The sequence below is a fragment of the Biomphalaria glabrata genome, chromosome 5 (assembly GCF_947242115.1).
Source record: "Biomphalaria glabrata chromosome 5, xgBioGlab47.1, whole genome shotgun sequence".
Taxonomy (NCBI): Eukaryota; Metazoa; Mollusca; class Gastropoda; family Planorbidae; genus Biomphalaria; species Biomphalaria glabrata.
In genome coordinates this window covers 27,658,593-27,679,173 of record NC_074715.1, presented here as the reverse complement: position 1 = coordinate 27,679,173, position 20,581 = coordinate 27,658,593, and the positions used below count along the sequence as shown (strand labels likewise).

General features: G+C 35.4%; 1 protein-coding gene across 1 annotated transcript in view; it reads right to left on the bottom strand.

Annotated features, from left to right (window-relative positions):
* The window catches only part of LOC106069766 (E3 ubiquitin-protein ligase MIB1-like), a 130,718-nt gene that overhangs the window by 104,114 nt on the left and 6,023 nt on the right, over positions 1 to 20,581 (bottom strand). The window contains exons 7-13 of the mRNA XM_056029447.1: positions 14,257 to 14,333; positions 12,814 to 12,997; positions 12,375 to 12,522; positions 12,061 to 12,194; positions 11,372 to 11,479; positions 10,558 to 10,755; positions 9,109 to 9,260 (exon numbers count right to left, since the gene is read on the bottom strand). Of these exons, the coding sequence (XP_055885422.1) occupies positions 9,109 to 9,260; positions 10,558 to 10,755; positions 11,372 to 11,479; positions 12,061 to 12,194; positions 12,375 to 12,522; positions 12,814 to 12,997; positions 14,257 to 14,333 (1,001 nt within the window). The remainder of the gene's footprint in view (positions 1 to 9,108; positions 9,261 to 10,557; positions 10,756 to 11,371; positions 11,480 to 12,060; positions 12,195 to 12,374; positions 12,523 to 12,813; positions 12,998 to 14,256; positions 14,334 to 20,581) is intronic.

Below are 20,581 nucleotides of genomic sequence, written 5' to 3'. Positions count from 1 at the left end.
TGATGGATCCAGTTATTGATCCACCAGGGTTAATAATGCTATTGATAACACAAGTCTGCCAGACAAACGGTCCGTTGAACTGAGCACTGCCATAATGGCAGTCTCGAGTGTGGCCATCCATCATAGACCATAGCCACAAAGAGGAGGGTCCAAACAAGAGGAGGACATGTTCAAAACTTTGTCCAACTAGCTGGCTAGATGAAAAACGTGTAAAGAACTGGGGACGAATAACTCAAGGGGCTGCACTCTAGTGATGTTGGTCAGAGAATTCATTTATTAGTAGTTTCATAGTAGTTACTAAAGCATCGAGGTACCGTGCGAGAGCATTACAGACTTATATTGTACAGAAATAATTAAAAGGAACTCTGCTTAATACAAGTGAACTATTTCTATAATCATGTGAGAATCACTTCATATATAATTTTTTGTAATCCTTGAGGAAATGTGTCTTACAATCGTCCATAGCACATAACAAAACATGAAACAATAGCAAGTGAAATCTACATTCAAACAACAGTTTCCCTCCAATATAACAAGTGAAATTGACATCAGAAAGTAGGATGTAATGTACTTGTCTATAGATCGAGTGGTGAACAAGTAGTCTGGGAAAGTGAAAGTCGATTACGTCAAGGTCGTTGGCACTCTCAAAGGTCAAGCAATGTAGCATAAAAGGTTAATGAGATAGAGCAAGCAAGCTCCTGGCTGGGAGAGAGGCAAGGGAGAACAGGACATTGTCAAAAAGTCAGCAGAGATAGCTAGATTTAGAATCGCTGTTAGGAAACTGGTCTCCTCAACATCTTTCTAGCGGAACTAAAGCCAATAAAACGATACAAGCTTCATAATGGCCAATCCAAACTTGATTGCTACTTACCTGAGAAATTTGGTGATAGCTAATCTAGTAGGTCAGAATGTACTAAGTCGAAATGTGTTCTCGTTCAATCTCTATATTTCAAACAAAAGGTCGGAACTAAACAAATGTAACTGACTTCTACTTTTAACCAGTGTAGCTACAGAGGAGTTCCCAAGTACTGCAATCTAGGATGAAACACTTGCTATAGGTTGCTTATTGATTTTGCATCAGCTTTCATTATAATACAAATGCATATTCTTAATGAAAAACTGAAAGCAATGAAGTGTATCCCACAGTTAGTTTTGGACCTAAGATCTTACACAACATCTCCCGCAGTGTTTGTTTATTGGTACATTCGATACACTAATTCCATCCAACAGAGTCCTCTTTAATTAGTTCGTCAATGCCCCTTCTTCTTCATGAATACCGGTACAAACAAAAAACAACATGGACAAATACTGTAATGAGATTTCTTTCCATTGGAAACATAAACAAAAACTATAATTGAATTTTGTAAGTAAAAGAATGAAAATAGCAGTGTTTGGGAAGCTGTTGAGAACATTATAATAGTCAAAATAGGAAGCAGTATTTTAAAAAAATGACCAATTTGTCAATAAATTACTGGTAATTAAGTATTTTGTCTAATACCAACAAGACAAATTAATCCTTCAGTATTAACAATTATGGTCAAATATGTAGGTTGTCTCTCTTTAGGTAACAATTGTACACGTTATTTCTCCCCCACCCTTTTGTATGATCAAGTTGAAACTTGACAGTTATTTCTAGTACACCCAACAAAACAAAAATGAATCAAAAACAATTAACCTTAGATTAGCTTTGTTTTTAAAGTATGTCTCATAGTATGGCTTGTGTTTAATAGTATTGCTTCAATTGAATAGTAAGGTTTCAATCAGAAACTGAATTTGTACTAACAATATCAAAAGACAGATTTACTGGTAGGCTGTTAGCTCTGTAGAATCCATTATGAAAGCTTGTATTCAAGTCAAGAGATGCTATCAACGACATCAAACTGTAGACTTAACAAATGTATCATTCTAAAGGTAACAACAAAAAATGGTAGTTGAGAGAGAACAGCCAAATTGATGTTCAGTCAACTAATAACTACTACATCCCAGTCACGACATCCCGCTTGAGAACTGCCAGCTCTTGTTGTCATGCTAAAGAGTATAGCAATGTCTTGGATTCGTGAAGTCGAAAATGAGACAGTAGTCAATGTGCATCTTTGTGTCATCCTGTTCTAGCCAATGTTGAAGGCGCCATCTTGATTCTTGGTCAGAGTTATGGACGACCATTTATAGCTAGCCACGTCCACTTTTTGTCTCAGTACTGTTTAAAAACAATAGAGTGTCCTTCCAAACTTTCACAGATACTAACTGACACTCTACACTCCTGACACACGAGTATAATCTGTTTTAATCAACTGCGCAGCAAGAAGAAATAAAACGTATTGTTTAGTTCCTTCAAAGGTCTATTTCCACATCTCTATAACTTCAGACATAGGCCTACAGCAGCTAAGAGAAACTGCACAAGACTACAAAAGTGTTGTTAATACAGGTAAATTCTAGGGAGAGGGTCTCACACGTATGAATCGCTGACACAAACAATTTTCTCAGAGCTGGCAGGCACAAACAGCTGCGATAACTAACAATAATAAACTTCACAAGAGATATACACTAAGCCTTGCAATATTTATAGATATTTCTTACTAAAGGCACATAATGTAGAAAGAACAAAAAATTACAAAACGGGTAGACGCGCGCGCACACACACACACACACAAAAGGAATGGATTTAGACTGCTAACAAGACCTGAATGGTTTCAGCATAAGTCATACTACAACTATGCAAGTTGTATATGTATATAGATATATGGTAGTTTATTAACGCTAACTTCTATCTCAGCTGTATTTGTTAATAGATAGCAACTCAATATTGTTTATGACGATCAACATTACACTTTGATAAATGAACAGAAAGTTAAAGCAAGTTAACTGAAAAATAAATAAAAAAAAAAAGAAATAGATTAATTTTACCGATGAAAACAATGAAGAACTCTCCACTTATAATCACGTAGTATTCCTACTATCCTAAATCAATATTACAAATAGGTCGGTAAATCATTTCTGACGAGAAACAAAAAATATACATGTTTGAAGAAACTAAAAGTCTATACTCGAGAAACGCCTTGATTTACCAGCAGTGCCTCTATATATTAGCCTAGCCCTCCTAAAGCTACCGAGTCTAGAGATAGAAGTTAGGTTTCGTATTGTGGCATTGACCAAGAGTTAGAAACTGATTGGACAATGCTGAGATTCAACGTTCGCTATTTAGTATGTATGCTTAACTAAATGTTTTGGATTATGGACACGGTCCAGTAACGTACAGCAACGAATTAATGTGCAATAAAGGTGTATTGATATAGACCGCAAACTAAAAGGGAGTTTCGTGATTTTGGACCGCTCACAATATATGGAAACATTTTTTGATCATTTTAGTGACTACAATTAGTTTGTTTTTTGTCCAGAAGACTACATTTTCAAAGAGGAGTCCCCCAATGAATGTAGCTAATGAGTCTACCGTACAAAGTAAGTTCTCAAACAAGCTCATGTGTCTGGGAGGAGGGGAATCTGACCTGGAATAGAATCAGATGGGTGGCTAGGAATAAATCAATGAATAAGAAATGAGCCCAACAGAAAAAGTGAATGTGAAAAGAGCTCTGACCACTTATGACTGATACTGATCATTACACAGATAATGGATTGGCTACACAAGTGTTGTCGATGCACAGAGATGCAAATTTAGAGGGGTCAATTTTAGTGTGTAGACTGAATAAGAAATCTGGGCACTTTCTCTGTAAGATAGAGCTAAGACAATGTTGAAGTGTCTCATAGCGAAACAATGAACAGTTTGTTGTTGTTTTTTGTTATGCAGTAAAAATTGCTTATGGGATTATGCAAACAGTTCTTATTAGAATAGTGTGTCAGTGGACTAAGGTCAATGAGAGTATATTGATTCCCTAAAAGGTTTAATGATACTAACCTAGAGTATTTTGTATATTTTTAGTCATAATTAATTTCATTTAGTCTTCACACCGAATGGCCAACGTTTTAAAAACTTTCGTCTCTGTAAGCCTACATGTAATGTATATGAATACTATTTGCGGACCTTGAAATTACAACCCAATGGAAACCTCATCAGATTGTTCGATCTCTATAGTTTTAGTTATTTTAATGACACACTTCTAGTGATTTGGCATGAAAACAGTGACCCCAATAGCCCACCTCCTACTCAAGCAGGCTTTAAAAGAAGACTAACCAATCAACGGGCAATATGACCCAGACTTAAGATATTTTTTTTTCGTTTACAGAACTTCCTATCACTAGCATGGGAACATAGAGAGCCACAGGCATGAGCATGTTACCAAAGAGAATATCAAGGTGTTCATGAAACGAGTCGTGGGTTTCAAGTCCATCAAGTACAAGCATGCCTTGTAGTCTCTGCCAGATTAGTTCAGTCCAATGTGGGGTGAGGAAGTCAAAGAATGATTACGTCGTTGTCTATGAATCATGTTTCAATGTGTTTGTACGAGCATAGTTGTTTTTTTTTTCACTATCAATGTCCTAGCTGCAGTGAAATTGGTGGATCTAATAATAAGGCTTGTCTTCGAATCCGAAGATTAATGAGGAATGCAGTATTTCCTGCCGTTACGAGGCCCAGCTGCGACGAGCATACTTTGCCACATCCAGCGCAGACATAACCATTTTCCGCCGGTGTTCGATTTAGATTTTCTTTTCGCCGTCTACGTCTGTCCTCGGCAGTGTATTTTCTTTTGGCCTCAAATGTGTATCCCGCGGCTTTATAAGTGATCTCCAGCTGCCTAGTTCCGAAGCCGCCTGCAGCCAGGTGCTCTCTTCTATGACAGTTAAAGCAACTGGGCCGTCAAAGCTGGTCTTTAAAGCTGTTTCCTTGGGGCACCTCTGTTACGACAACCACATTTCCGCTCATGATGACAACTTCCGGGACAGACTATAATGAAAGACACAATCCTTATCTCAAAACTGAGCGGTCCTGTAAAGTCTCAGTTTTACAATACCTTTCATGCAAGTCATAGTCCATGTTCTAAGAAACATTGCAGCTAGTGGTGTACCATCAAGTGCATTGGGGAAAGGACATTGTTTTAGTTTTCTTTTGGTTGTATAATTCAAATGTCATGTTAAAAAAAAACGCAATCCTTTTTTTACTACACAATTGGTTGTTAACTAGAGAACTCGTTCACCTAAGCAATTAAAAATGATGGGCTCAAACAGATAAATAGTGAAATGATTAATACAACTATTTTTTAACATTCACAGTCCCTAAAGTTACATCAGCCTCATAAGCCATCCCAGCAAAATCTTGTTCAAAATTATATTAAACCGTTCAAAACAAATAACAGACATAAATTATATCAGACAAGAAAACTTTCCACGGAGTATGGCATGGGGCACGGTGGGCGATAATGACAAAAGAACATCAAACTCAAAACAGAAGTAATCCAGAAGCTCTATAAGCAGGCCATTAGTGCAGTAAACTTTAACAGCAACATTGGAGACTGGTTTAAAACCACAGTACCAGTTAGACAAGACTGCCTACTATCCCCAACTCGAGAGCTACAAAGGTTGTGTAAGCATTGGAGGAAGAAAAATTACTAATTTGCGCTTTGCACGACGACATAGTTGGTCTGGCAAGGACAGAAGAAAACTTAGCTGACTTGGTGATGTGCATAGGCAAGACTTGCGCAGCATATGGTATGCAAATCAATGCCGAAAAAAAAAACCCACAAATTATGACCAACAGCCAATAGGGCTTTAAAAAGGACATCAATATTGAAGGCGAAAAGATCCTAGGTATCACTTACCAAGACCGCATCACAAATGAAGAGATCAGAAAGAGGATTAATGCAGCCATTAGGCCCCCACAATACTAACTGCTGTTGAAAAACGCAAAATTATACTCTATGGTCATATCACAATGTGCTCAGAGCAAAGACCTTCCTTCAGGGAACAGTACTAAGAAAAAGGAGACGAAGCAGACAGAAAGTGATGGTAAGAAAATATATAAGAATGGACAGGCCTGTTGAAAGAAATTCTATCCACGGCAAAGGACATAAAAATGGAGAATGACGGTCAACAGATCTTGTGTGGTGCCCCAAAGGTTCAACAAACTAAGGGATAGGTGAAGGTGAAATTACATAATTTGATTTGTAAAAAAAGACTGAGGTTGTTGATTAATCTTCCCTGTGTAAAATGTGCACTTTTATTTTCTGGTCCACAATTGAAGATATTGAATTGTTGGAGGGGAGAGATTTGGAATGTAGGCTGCTCTACAAATACTTTCAAATGAGTTTTATTGTTAAGGTTTTGACATAAATAACTTCATAATAGGAAAAACACATTATTTGAATTCAAAACTAACACATATTCAATCGTGTATAAAAGTTCAATGCTAGAGACAATCATTAGCTCACAAATACAAAGAACAAAAAATACATTGTGCAATGGATGAAAAAACAAAATTTCCCTAAACTGTTTGTCGTTGGTGTATACAAATAAATAAATGTACTAATGAATGTAAATAAATGATTTGAATTGTTCCATGAGAGGACATGTGTATTCAGACCAAGCTAGTATGTGCAAACGAGTCAATGCTCTTTAGATAAGCATCTAAGAGACCTACAAGTATACAAAGATACAGTGCTCCAGATGTGCCATCAATATCAATGTTTTATGTAAATGTTACTTAAAGAGAGTAAATCTACCACAGACATTCTACATAAAGGCAACACACCAAACACACAAGAGATACTATTGATTGCATTGTAATGTCAAAGCTTGTGTTGTTGAGAAATGAAGTGTACAGATCCTGGCCTTGAAAGACAACCCAAACCATACATTGGATTATTAGGAAAACTACTGACTATGAACAATCTGGAGCTACGGAAAAAGTCACATGTCCAAAAATAGTACTTAAAAGAAAACCTTAAATGGTCTGAGAGAATATTTAAGAATTTCTTGAATGTTAAGCTGACTGACCATTAGTAAAAAAAAAAATAAAGAAAGATGAAGACAGCCTGCATCAGTATCAGCATATGGAGAATTAATGAGGCAGAGAATTTCTTAGAATAGAGCTGACTGAGAAGGCAGAAAGAGAAAATAGCAGAATTGGCTTCCAGAAAAGCAAGAGAATAAGGGCAGAGAGATTCAGGTGCAAACAAGATTAGTTCTCAAAGGTTGGACTATTCAACAGAGGAGTTGAAAATAATATGTAGTTGATAAAAACATAGCAATTCTTTCCTATGAGACACTGCAACTAGGAGTTTGAGAATTACATTTTATGTAGCAGTTCACACTTGAAAGTGTCAGAACAATATTTGCACACACAAAAAAAGAAATGTTGAAACAATGCCATCTATTTATCTATAGATCAAAAGATTATTAACAGAAGTAAATGACAGATTAGAACCACTGCAAATAAAGAAGTATGTTTAAAAAATGCAAGTCACATTATTGGCATGTGATTCACAGACTGCCCACCAGAAAAATGTATATGCATCAAAACTAACCAAAGATGTGCAAGAACATATGAGCAAAGAATCACTGTGAACAAGAAAAGAACAAAGAAAAGATGCTGAGTATCATGAAGTCAAGAAATGTATCTAAGAAAAAGAAAAAAAAAAATAGTTTCCTTAAGTGGCCATTTAAAAAATGAGGATAATGTGGAGCCAAAGCAAAATATTGTCAAATTCATCATGCTAGCTTACAAGGTATTGTAACATTCAACAGGCTAACCTACAAGGTAACATAAGTAATCATAGTAACTGTGGAGAAAGACAACAGTCTACTCAGTTGAGAGGTGACTACATCACCCAGATTAACAAAGATTCCCAGACTAGTTGAGAGGTGACTACATCACCCAGATTAACAAAGATTCCCAGACTAGTTGAGAGGTGACTACATCACCCAGATTAACAAAGATTCCCAGACTAGTTGAGAGGTGACTACATCACCCAGATTAACAAAGATTCCCAGACTAGTTGAGAGGTGACTACATCACCCAGATTAACAAAGATTCCCAGACTAGTTGAGAGGTGACTACATCACCCAGATTAACAAAGATTCCCAGACTAGTTGAGAGATGACTACATCACCCAGATTAACAAAGAGATTCCCTGGATAGTTGAGAGGTGACTACACTATCTAGATTAACAAAGATTCCCTGACTAGTTGAGAGGTGACTACACTATCTAGATTAACAAAGATTCCCTGACTAGTTGAGAGGTGACTACACTATCTAGATAAACAAAGATTCGCTGACTAGTTGAGAGGTGACTACATCATCCAGATTAACAAAGATTCCCTGACTAGTTGAGAGGTGATTACACTATCTAGATTAACAAAGATTCCCTGACTAGTTGAGAGGTGACTACATCACCCAGATTAACAAAGATTCCCAGACTAGTTGAGAGGTGACTACATCACCCAGATTAACAAAGAGATTCCCTAGATAGTTGAGAGGTGACTACATCACCCAGATTAACAAAGATTCCCAGACTAGTTGAGAGGTGACTACATCACCCAGATTAACAAAGAGATTCCCTAGATAGTTGAGAGGTGAATACACTATCTAGATTAACAAAGATTCCCTGAGTAGTTGAGAGGTGACTACACCATCCAGATTAACAAAGATTCCCTGACTAGTTGAGAGGTGACTACATCATCTAGATTAACAAAGATTCCCTGACTAGTTGAGAGGTGACTTCACTATCTAGATTAACAAAGATTCCCTGACTAGTTGAGAGGTGACTACATCATCCAGATTAACAAAGATTCCCTGACTAGTTGAGAGGTGATTACACTATCTAGATTAACAAAGATTCCCTGAGTAGTTGAGAGGTGACTACACCATCCAGATTAACAAAGATTCCCTGACTAGTTGAGAGGTGACTACATCATCCAGATTAACAAAGATTCCCTGACTAGTTGAGAGGTGATTACACTATCTAGATTAACAAAGATTCCCTGACTAGTTGAGAGGTGACTACACCATCCAGATTAACAAATATTCCCTGACTAGTTGAGAGGTGACTACACCATCCAGATTAACAAAGATTCCATGACTACATCATCCAGATAAAAACAAACATTCACAGGCAAGTTGAGAGGTGACTGAGTTTAAATTAAGTGAATATATGTACTCACCTAGGGTTCCCTCTAAGGGCAGCATGGTGGAGGGCATTAAAACCATTGTTGTTGGTGATAGTGATGTCTGCTGCATGCTCTAGCAACAAAGATATCATGTCATCTCTTTTCTTGCTTATGGCATCATGAAGGGCTGTGTCACCTTCAGAGTCCTGAAAGATTAGTGAAAATAATTGCATTATTTTGTACATTTATTCCTGTAATTGTAGATAGTAATTATTTTATTTTATTTGACAGTTTTAATTGTATCATATAATCTGTAGTCCTCTCCATGATTAAATATATACAAGTCATGTGCTATTAAAAATTGCTATATTATTTTTATGTGAAGGTCATATGTCTTCAATTTCAATGGTGAATGCATACATTCATCTTTCCAAAATTTATTTTAGATGTTGGGAATAATCATACTCTATACTGTAAAAAAAAATATTATTTTCAAATCTGTCTAGTTCTATCTTCCAATCACATTGATGGTATTACTAGAAACAAAAGATTTCCATAAATATAAACATTGCAAAAACAATTGCATAAATATGTGCTCTTGTCTATTAAATAAATCAAATAAATAGATTTATATTTACAAAACTGGTTGACCAAAAGCTTTTTCATAAAAAAATACTATTTATGAATTTTATGCTGAAAAGCTAACACCCTAAAAAAAAAAAAAAAAAAAAAAAAAATAAGAGTCACATCAAGCAAACTGGAATTTCCTAGTTGCATAATTATTGATTCATAATGTTTTCAATAATTATTGATCCCATCATAAGTTTTCAATCATTTTAGAGGATATATTCTAAAGATGTTATTCATGACATTAATGTTTATAAAGCAGTTTTGATTGGTAGAGATATCTGTTACAGCTTTCACTTTAACTAGATAAAATAAAGTTCCTAGTCTAAACAAATTTATATCTGTACTAGCAGTATGCACCGTCTACACTCGTTGATTTGTTTTCTAGGCTTTTCAGTGTTTATTATGGCTGCATTTGTTCCTAGGCTTTATATAATTGTTTATTATGACCAGAACACCCCTTTTTTTTTTTTTTATTTAAATTTTAATAAATGGACCACATTTTAGAGATCAACCTAACATACATTTTTAGCAAATGAATACTTCTCTTCAATGAAATTCCACGTCAAGCACTCTCTTTCCTGAGCACCTCCTTTTTTTTTTGAATTTTAAGAAAAGGGCCTCATTTTAACAATCATAATGCACCCCCGACACACTCACAGTTTGGGCCTGTTTTAGTAGCACTTATTCCCCCCCCCCCAAGCCAAAAACAAAAAGTTAGTCCTTCATACAGAATATCACTTTTCCTTGGCTTCTCAGTTCAAATTTTTCAACCGCTCATATCAAAAAGAAATTAAAAATGATGGGGAAATAAGCTATTAGAATAACTTAATATTAGTAACCAACGCAGATACCATTAACTAAATCTTCACTTACTTGCAAACTGGGATGACTTCCAAGATCCAAGAGAGATCTAACCACACCAATGTGACCTTTATTGACCCCAATATGTAGTGGAGTCTGTCTACGTTTATTTCGAGCATTTAGGTCAGCACCTCCTCTGTGAAGTAGTTCTATCACTGCTGGTTCATCACCAAATGCAGCATGATGAACAGCTCTGTCACCATCTTTATCCTTTTCAGACAAATGTAGAAAACAGTGTGAATAAAAATGTAGAATATATAGCATTAGATGTTTATATAATAGGGTATAATTAATCATAATCTTAATTTATATGGAAACATTCTTAAAATAAGTGATCTTCATGTTTGTGGTACAGAAAAAAAAATAGTTTGTGAAAATAGATGTTAAAACTCTCATATATCAAGTGATATATGCTCTTCAATAGTCAACAGGATGACTTGGATATTTCAATGCCTTTTGTCCTCATAACATTTCTGCCTTAACTCTTTATCTCCGTAATTATTTTCCTTGTTTCGATAGTATTATTCGTTTTCCTCATTTGTATATTCACAGTAGTCACTATCCAGTTATGATTAAACTTTAATAACATTTTTGTTTGTTATCAGAAAATGTTATATTTGGTATTGAATTATAGGAGAATGCATGCTCTTTTTACACACCACAAATTAAAGTTTATAAATCCAAAATCAATTTATTTTAATGTGGGTCAAATCAACGTTGGCATCGTCAATTAGGAGAGAGAGAGTAATTGCCTGAAACAATGCATGGATGTCCCAAAGAAAAACACAAAAGAATACTAAAGAAGAGTAAGGACTCTATAATGTACCTCAACTTCCATATTCACGTCATGCTTGATTAAAACTTTAATGACTTCAATATGACCATTTTGTGAAGCCGCCTGGAGAGCAGTGTGACCAGCAAACACACCATTCACCTGTAGAACATTCAAAGGGTGAAATACAAAACTTGAGTTGACACAGCTTTATTTTCATTTAGTTGACACAGTTTAATTTCTTCAAAAGCTTTAAACTTATAACCACCAAAACTGGCTGCCAAATGTTCTTTATATATTACATAAAAGCAAAACCAAATTAATGAAGCTGAGTTAGTTACTAGAGATTACTCTTAAAATATAAGTTATTGTTGCACTTTAAATTGAATGAAGTAATCATGACAGAATATTGTACTGGTTGATTTTATTAATATTGCAATTTGTTAATGATTATTTAAAGTTTGGCATTTGTTCAAGTTTAGTTTAAAATGAATAAGACCATTAAATTTGAGAAAATAATTTAAAAAATTAGTGTAACAGAAAACTCAACCATTGAGGAATTATTGTTTGCAGCGTTCTACAATAAAACCTTTCTTGTTGTAATATAATATAAATATTGTAACAGTTACATGGTTAAAAGTACAAACATTCACTAGAAATTGATTTTATTGTAACATAAGTATATATTTTATAATACATAATTTTTTTCAAATGAATACTGTATAATTTTTAGTTTGGCTTACATCAGATTCTGGTCTTTGTAAAATCTCATCCACTTTTACACTATCTCCATTGGCTGAGGCTTTCACCAGTTCTTCATTAACATCACCAGAAACATGGGTCTCAAACAGTTTCTTTAAAAGAGCACTTAAACGTTCTAAACGAAAAAAAAAAAAAAAAAAAAAATGATATAAATAGTAAAGCAAGGGGAGGAATAATAAAAATTTAAAAAAATGTAGACATTATTTCTTTTCAAATTACCAAGAAGTTTAACTTTTATTTGTTTGAAACACTAAAAATAACAAGGTGTGGGAATGTACGATTATTCAGCATCTACCTCCTGAAGAGCATCCTATTGCAGCACCATCAGCTGAGGCTACTTTAGTAACAGCTAAGGGGTTGTATGTCCATGATGTCCCACAAACCTCTACTTTCAGATCATTGTCATGATAGATTTGTTGAACTCGACCAATCTTACCAAGAGTCTGCTCATAAATAAAAGTAATTGTAAATATTTAAAAAAAAAAAAAAAAATTAACAGAATGTTTTTTTCATGAAAAACATTTTTTTTTCAATTTTACAAATTTAATTTAACTAATTTTTGTGTGTCGATCTAGCATCTATCCAGGTTGTAAAAACTGTATTTATTTGGCTCAGATCAAAAGTCAAGTGCTTTATTACATCCACCACACCTCCTTCCCTATTTTTGCTTGGCTTTAGAATGAGGTTGAACAATGAGAATTGTATATTTGTATAACATATAGTTAAAATCTCACCGGCAGCATTGCTTCAGCCCATTCTCCATGGCCACGTTGTAGGACTTTAATTCTTTCTGCATCATTACAAATCTGAATGAGATCCCCAACAGCAAACTGGGCTGCAGAGCTTGTGTCACTGGCTATAGATGTGGAACTACTGGCTGTGCTTACTTTGGTAAGCACGGCTGGGTTAAATGTCCACCTGGCAGCAAAAACAATATCATAAATTGAACCATATATGTGTAAATGCCACACTTGACATCACACAATAGCAGCTGATCAGGGGGCGTGAACTGTCAGAATCATAAGGTCACTTTGTGTGTGTGTAAAGAAAAAGTTAAAACAAGTTAAACAAGTTTTTACAAATGAATGGCAGCTGTGCTGGGTATACTAAGGTGTAATATACAAAATTTATTTTACTCATAAACATGAAATAATGGAAATTATGGACATACTGGTGGATCTTTATACAACATACTACAGACATGAATGTAGACTGAATGTATTTCATATGCATGTTGCATTCTAGGTATCACTTATTTGAACAACAACTGGAGCACATTTTCGTTTTGAGGGACAGTAGTTTAAGGTAACACAATTTGCACATGTGATTGGTATATATGAGGGTGTGAGTTGCATGATTTTGTTTTACTGATTTTGTTATTTGTCCAGGGTATACGCATATGCAGGTTATATGTGTACAGTGTATGTGGGTATATGCGTCAAAATATGGGTTTAGGTCAAAATAGGTCAAGAAACTTGAAGAATTTACTAACAGTGACATAAACAATCCATAAAAATTTATCAGTACTATTGAAGGAATTTAAAGCTAATTATTGGGTCGTTAGTCAATGGTCATTGTTCCAAGTAAATTGTTCAGTGTGTTTATTTTTGTAAGGAATATTATTGATCACCTTTATCTTCACCGTGTTTTATTTATTATACAATAATATTTTGTGTCAGTCAAATTATGGTACTGGTGCTTTATATTTATTTTACTGTCCATTTATCATTGGACAAATTATTTTATTGAACTAAGTTGGAAAGCATTTAACTCAAGAAAAATATATTCAGTACTATGTTTCTTCAGTGTATCCAAGTAGTGAGATGAAATATATTTATAAGCATCTCTGTATCTGTGTATGTCAAATGATTGTGGAGATAATACAAAGCTCTCCAAATCAAATCAGGTCATCAATAATATTTTATGAAAAAAAAATAGGCCAAACTTTGAATGAGAAAGTGGTTGGTGGTATTATGATGAACTGAGCCTTCTGTAATGACCAGTATCATTCAACTATAAGCAATGGGGTAGTCAGTACAGAAAAAATTTAATGGCAAAACTTGTACTAGCAAAGGAAAGACAAGCAGGTTGCAATACTGACATTTCTCATGATAAATAACAAGTACATTATGTTTTATAAAGCAAAGAAAGAGGGTAATACAATTAGATATATGTACCTGTTACCACTTGGATAGGAAACAACTATGTCGTGGTCCTCATCAATACCAACAACAGTTCCTGTGGTGCCCAGACACTGGAGATACAAAAGACTAATTTGTTAACAATAACACTGATGCAAGCAACGGAACTCCATTTTGCATGCAAGGGTGTTTGACAACCCTAAAAAAACCTGCAAACATGATGGTACTTGTGCCTTTATGAAATAACCAATACATTTATCACTATTTTTGCATATAATAACAAATAATATATATCTATTTATTCATTTTCTTTCATTACAAAAAAATATATAAATACACAGCTTTTAAATAGCTATTATTTATATAAATGTTTCACCCTTTCAAATATATTTTATATGCAAACTATATTAGTATAAATTGTTCACTCTTATACATCTAGTCATCATAGAGATACAGACAAACTAGTTCAGGTCACAATAGATCTAGTTAAAATTCAATCTAAACTACATTTGGTTTTCATCATGCTCTAGCTATAATTCAAAACACAGAAATGGAAAAGTGGTTGTGCTGGGATAAGTTCCAAAAAGCCAGTGGAGTCTGGGAGCACATGAGGCGCCCTGACCGCACTTCCCCGTGATGGAGGCTGTCCAGGCCTGAGCAAGCTATTATAGCACAGTGCAGGACAGGCCACTGACCTGTTGGCTCATATTTATCAAGGGTATGGCCAAATTTCAATTCATGGTGCCCCCCGCTGCAGGAAAGAAGAGGAAACCATGCCTCATATTCTGTTTGACTTGCTGATCTCTGTCTCGACAGGTCTGGGAAACCAAAAATTCTCGACCTGTATGGTGACGTGTATGCACTATGCAAGATAGCAGGATTTCTGTCCAGGGCTTTTGCAAGAGAGGATTTAAGCCTCTCAAGCCCTCACTCAAATGGAACTTGATGATGATGATGATGACTTGAAAACACAAAATGGTTTATTCTTTAGGTCTATTCTAATAACCCAGCAAGCCTATCCATAAATTCGTTTGTATACACATAAAGCCTAACAAGTTCCTATCTACAGTATTCAGTAGTGTGTGTACATTACATTTACTTGGTATTTAAATTATAAATCAAATTATGTTCTAACTATATTAAAAGTTAGTTAGCTCTGTTTCAAATAAATTATCTAATATATCTATATTTATTGGTCAATGGAGTAAATCTTACCAGACTAGAAATAGATCTAGTTAACTAGGAGAAAGCTAAAATTGGATCTTCTATAGCCAAAATTGGGGTGCTGACAGTTTGCATAACCAAATCCCTCCACTTTTCCTGGTCAGCAGGATATTAAGAGAGAGGCCAGTCCATTCTTTTATGTTATCCAGCCAGCTTTTCTTTGGAGGACGCTTTCTTCTTCACTGTGCTATAATATCTTGCTAAGGCCTGGACAGCCTCTACCTTGTGGAAGTCGGCCAGGGCTCCTTATGCCCTCCCAGACTTCCCAGCACTCAAACCATTTTTCCATTTCTGTTTTTTGGATTGTAGCCAGAGCATGATGAAAACTCACGACCTACTTAGTAGGTGGTGTTAGCCCTCTCTGTGAGCCAAGGAGTCTGCAATGGTGTTGTAAACCTGAGATTGGAAATAGGCTGCCCATTTATAGTCAGATAGAAGTAAATCCTTCAAGAGTTTCCATCATAATATGCTCCAGAAATAAGTTAAAAGAGAATGCATCCTTGCTGCACTCCTATGTCCTAAAATTTCTCCAATTTGGTTGTTCAGAAGTATGAGCAATTCACATTTTGATATTGGGCTTTGATAATATCAGTAATGTTTTTATCTATGCTGAACTTGCAACATGCCATCATGCCAAACCTAGTCAAAAGCTTTTTTAAGTCTATGAAGTTGTTTCTTTTTGGTGTTGAAGACATCTTTCATTTAAAAGTCTGATGTTAAATATTTGTTCAACAGTGCTTCTACCTGCTACCTTCTACCTGCTCTAAAGCAGGAAAAGACCTCCTCAGTTTTTCTCTTGAGTCTGTTGAGAATTTTCTTAATATTATCTTGCTCAAGTGACTGATCAGACTTATTGTTCTTAAATTCTGCTATAATCGTACACAGTCACAGTGTGACTCATTTGTGATTGTTAACTCAAGCTTAGTAATTGGTGGCACAACTTTGTCCTTCTAGATCTATAGAATTTAGATCTGAATTTCTAAGTCTACTAGACTTTTAAAAATATAACAATTCTACTAGGTTTTTTTTTTTTTTTTTTTTTTTAAAGTTCCATAGTGTTATAGAATATTGCAAATTAAACTTAGTCTGATAATGGTTGTTTTGATTACGTTTTTGACAAAAAGTAAAAGTATGAAAATTAGTTCATGTTCCATAATTTAAAAAATGTAGCTTCCTGTCTTTATTTTAATTCAAGTAACTCTCAAAAGCCGAAAAAGTCTAATAAGCAAAAATGTATATTTATCACAAGTGAAAAAAAAAAAAGTCCAATGCCAGCAATCAGTCGGACTGGTGTTTATCTGCAAGTTATTTTTTAGATGCAATTATGCCGGCTATAGCCACCAATCTTGCATCCATGCAATAAGCAATAAAGTAATCACATTTTTTATTGGGTATATTTTCCTAATAGTGATAAATTTCTTCTTGCCAGCTTTTTGCTGCTGAGCTGTCAGCTCTTTTTGCAGACTGTGCCAAGGAAAAATAGTGTGCTGTTGTCTTTAATTGTGCAGCACTGACATACAGGGTGTTGGTTATGTTGGACTGGAGTGGTAGTAGGGTCTGCCTAAGGTGGATTAGGAAGGGGCATTCAAAAAGGATATGGTTTATGGTTTCATAAGGGTGGAGTTGTGTCACGTTCTGTGTGGGATTTATTTTATTGAGATGGTAATTTAACAGAGGTGTGTGTCCTGTTCTTAGTTGGAAGATTGTAGATTGCTCTTTGTGGGGGAGAAAGTTAATACTGTCCAGTTTGTTACAGGGTTAGTAGCACTTTTCCATGACAAAATTTTAGGAGATTTTAGGAGGTTTTTAAAGGATGAAATGTATGATGCGTGTGTGTGTGTGTGTCCTATCCATTTGTGTGATACATAGTAAAACATACACAAAACTAATAAATATCTTGCCAATATGTCACAGAAACAATGTTATCAGCTGTGGTGTGTCCACAGAAAATGTAATGAAAGTTATCTTTTAATCAAGTAACAACTTGACTGTCATCCCAAAACCTCAAACAACCATTTTTTTTTCAAAGATTTATTTAAAAACATTACAAATGGTTGCTTTTTCCATTTTTTAAAATAAGAAACATTCTTAGAGATGCCTTCATAAAGTGTATTCTCTGTGATGGAAATGTACATTATTAGTTCCTATGTGTATCTTATAGATACTAGAGTCATGGTGTGCATTTGAGGTAATGTTTTATTCTTTTATTAGCATTTATTCTTTTATTAGCTAACTTAAATCCTTCTCATAAACAGAGCCAGTAATATATAGGGCAATATAGGCCTATTTGAATGTTTAGTTGACATTTGCTTACTAAAAAATGGCTTTTGGATTGGGGGGGGGGGGGGGGGATTAGACCTATTCGCGTTTTTTTCCCTAGCAGAATCTTTTTCAACCATATAGTTTCCCTGGCTTTTACGAGTGAAATAATTTTTACGGACTTTTCACAGCTGCATGCGAAATATTTTCGTTAAATCTACAGTGGATCTAGACTCTACAGTAGATCTAGACTCTTGATCTAAGTCACTAAAATGCGCAATTTTTTTCAAGGCTGTGAGAGAATTATCTTCACTGAATTTACAGTAGATCTAGACTCTAGATCTAAGTCACTAAAATTCGCGGACTTTTCACTGCTGTGTGAATATTATCTTCACTAAATTTACAGAAGATCTAGACTCTAAAGCTAATTCGCTAAAATTCGCGGACTTTAACTCTAAGTCACTAAATTTTGCGGACTTTTCACGGCTGTGTGAGAATTATCTTCACTAGATTCTAGTGATTTCAAGTAAATCTAGAGTCTAGATATAAGTCACTAAAATTCGCGGACTTTTCGCGGCTGTGTGCGAATTATCTACACTGAATATACCGTAGATCTAGAGTCTAGATCTAAGTCACTGAAATTTGCGGACTTTTCGCGGCAGTACGCGAATTATCTACACTGAATATACCGTAGATCTAGAGTCTAGATCTAAGTCACTTAATTTGCGGGATTTTCACTTCTTTGTGCTAATTATCTTCACTAGATTCTAAGTGATTTAGCGTAAATCTAGAATCTAGCGTATTTCTAGAGTAATCTAGACATTAGATGTATCGAGATCATTAAATTGACTAAAATTCACTGATTTTTCATGTTAGGTGCGAATTATCTTCACTAGATCTAACTTAGATCTGAATCTAATTACTATTACTAGATACTAGCTAGATCTAGAAGATTTACCGACTTTCCACACGAAGTCACTCTTACACTTACAAGAAGATTTTAGGTGAGGGAGGGCCCGGAGGGGTGAAGCCTACACATTAGTCTGGTAATTGATCTAATTATAGACAATAGTCACTACAGACTAGATCTAGCGCGTCTTTAGTGGTAACAATAAATGGAAACAAACATTTCTACGCTGACTTCAGAAAAATACTGCCAGGTGAAATGCTTGCTTGAGCCAAGGCCATCTTCAATCACGAGGTCGCGCTTCACAAGTGGGTGAAAGGCGGTGTAGAAGCGTCACTGGTCAGCTCATTAACACAGTCAGCCCGTAAGGTCATGCGATCAGAATGCCTAGTTACGCTGTTTCCCCCCCCCCCCCCCCCCGGCATTTTTAGCAAGAAATAAGCAAAATTATATTTTAAAAAAAATATTGGGTAAAAATTTTAGGAGAGTGGACAAAATTTAAGGAGACTTTCGGCAATTTTTAGGAGAATTTTAGGATTTTAGGAGACTTTTCATTTTTTAGGAGATTTTAGGAGTTTTTAGGAGCGCTACGAACCCTGTTGTTAGGCATGTTCATTTCTTTGTACATGGCTCTGCCCGTTTGTTGAGCCACTCCTCTTTGTGGTTGTTGATTAACATTGACCTTAGGGTGAGGTAGTTAACAGGTCTATCTGGTTGTTCCATAGATGATCCTGCCTTTGAAAGCTTATCGGCCCTTTCATTTCCCATGATGCCAATGTGTCCAGGGATCCACTGTAATGTGATGTTGATGTTTAATTTTGTCATCACCTGGTGTATTATCACTATTAGTGTTGTCAACTCTCTTGGGCTTTTTGAGGTGCTGCTGTTAAGTGCTTGAAGAGTGGATTGGGAGTCTGTAAAGACAACAATATCTGATGGTGATTGTATCCCTTCAATAATTTGTTTTTGATGGTGACTTTGAAGGTTGAACCGTCGTTGTATATATGGATGGCTGTTATTAGATAGCTTTCAATTGTTTCGAGCATGCCTACTTTGAGCTCCAGTGGATTTGATTCTTTTGTTAGAGCGTTATTTATTAAATGTGTTTTAATGGTTGGTTGTTTGTAGTTAAGTACAGGAGTTATGTTTGAGAATCTGGTAATTTTTTCTCTGTTATTGGGTAGATGGTGTTTTAGGGCTAGTTCGTCAGTAAGTTGGATCAGAGTTCTTTGCTTTTTTTTGCTTGTTTTTCTTATTTCTCTGTGTTAGTAGTTTATTTGGATGGTCGTCCTCCAACCTTCTGTATCTCTCAAAAGCTTCTAATGCTGCTGTGTTGCGCCTTAGCTTAAGATGTTCAATATTGGAGTCTATTTCACAGGCTGCTGTGGGAGTGGTTCTCATACCTCCACTGATTAGACGCAAGGCTTGGTTTTGGATTGTGTCCAAATATGATTGATAGGTTTTGTTGGCGGCTACTTGTAAGGAGAGACAGTTATCCATGACAGATCTGACGTATCCAGTGTATAACTGTCTTAAGGTTTTCTTTTCAGCTCCACAGGATGTTCCTGCTAGATGTTTTATTATGTTTAATCTTTGTGATGCCTTTTCTTTTAAATCTGCCATAAAGTGTTTGGTCAAATTTTACACCAAGATATGTTGGATTTTCTTCTTTATTTATTGGCTGTGAGTCTATTTTTAGGATGTAGTTTCTTTTTGCTATTTTGTTGCTGTGGCTAAAGATTGAATAAACTGACTTTTCTTTGTTTATTTCCATTTTCCATAATTTTGAAAACGTGAAGATAGTTGTGAGGGCTCTGTTTAATTTGGATCTAGTCAGCACCGGATATTTCTCTGTAGTCCAAATAAAGAGGTCATCTGCGTAAAGTGCCTTATTGAGCGAAATGAGGTCCGGTAGGTCATTCATGAAGATTAGAAAGAGTGTGCAGCACATTCAAATCAGGTTTGGATGGT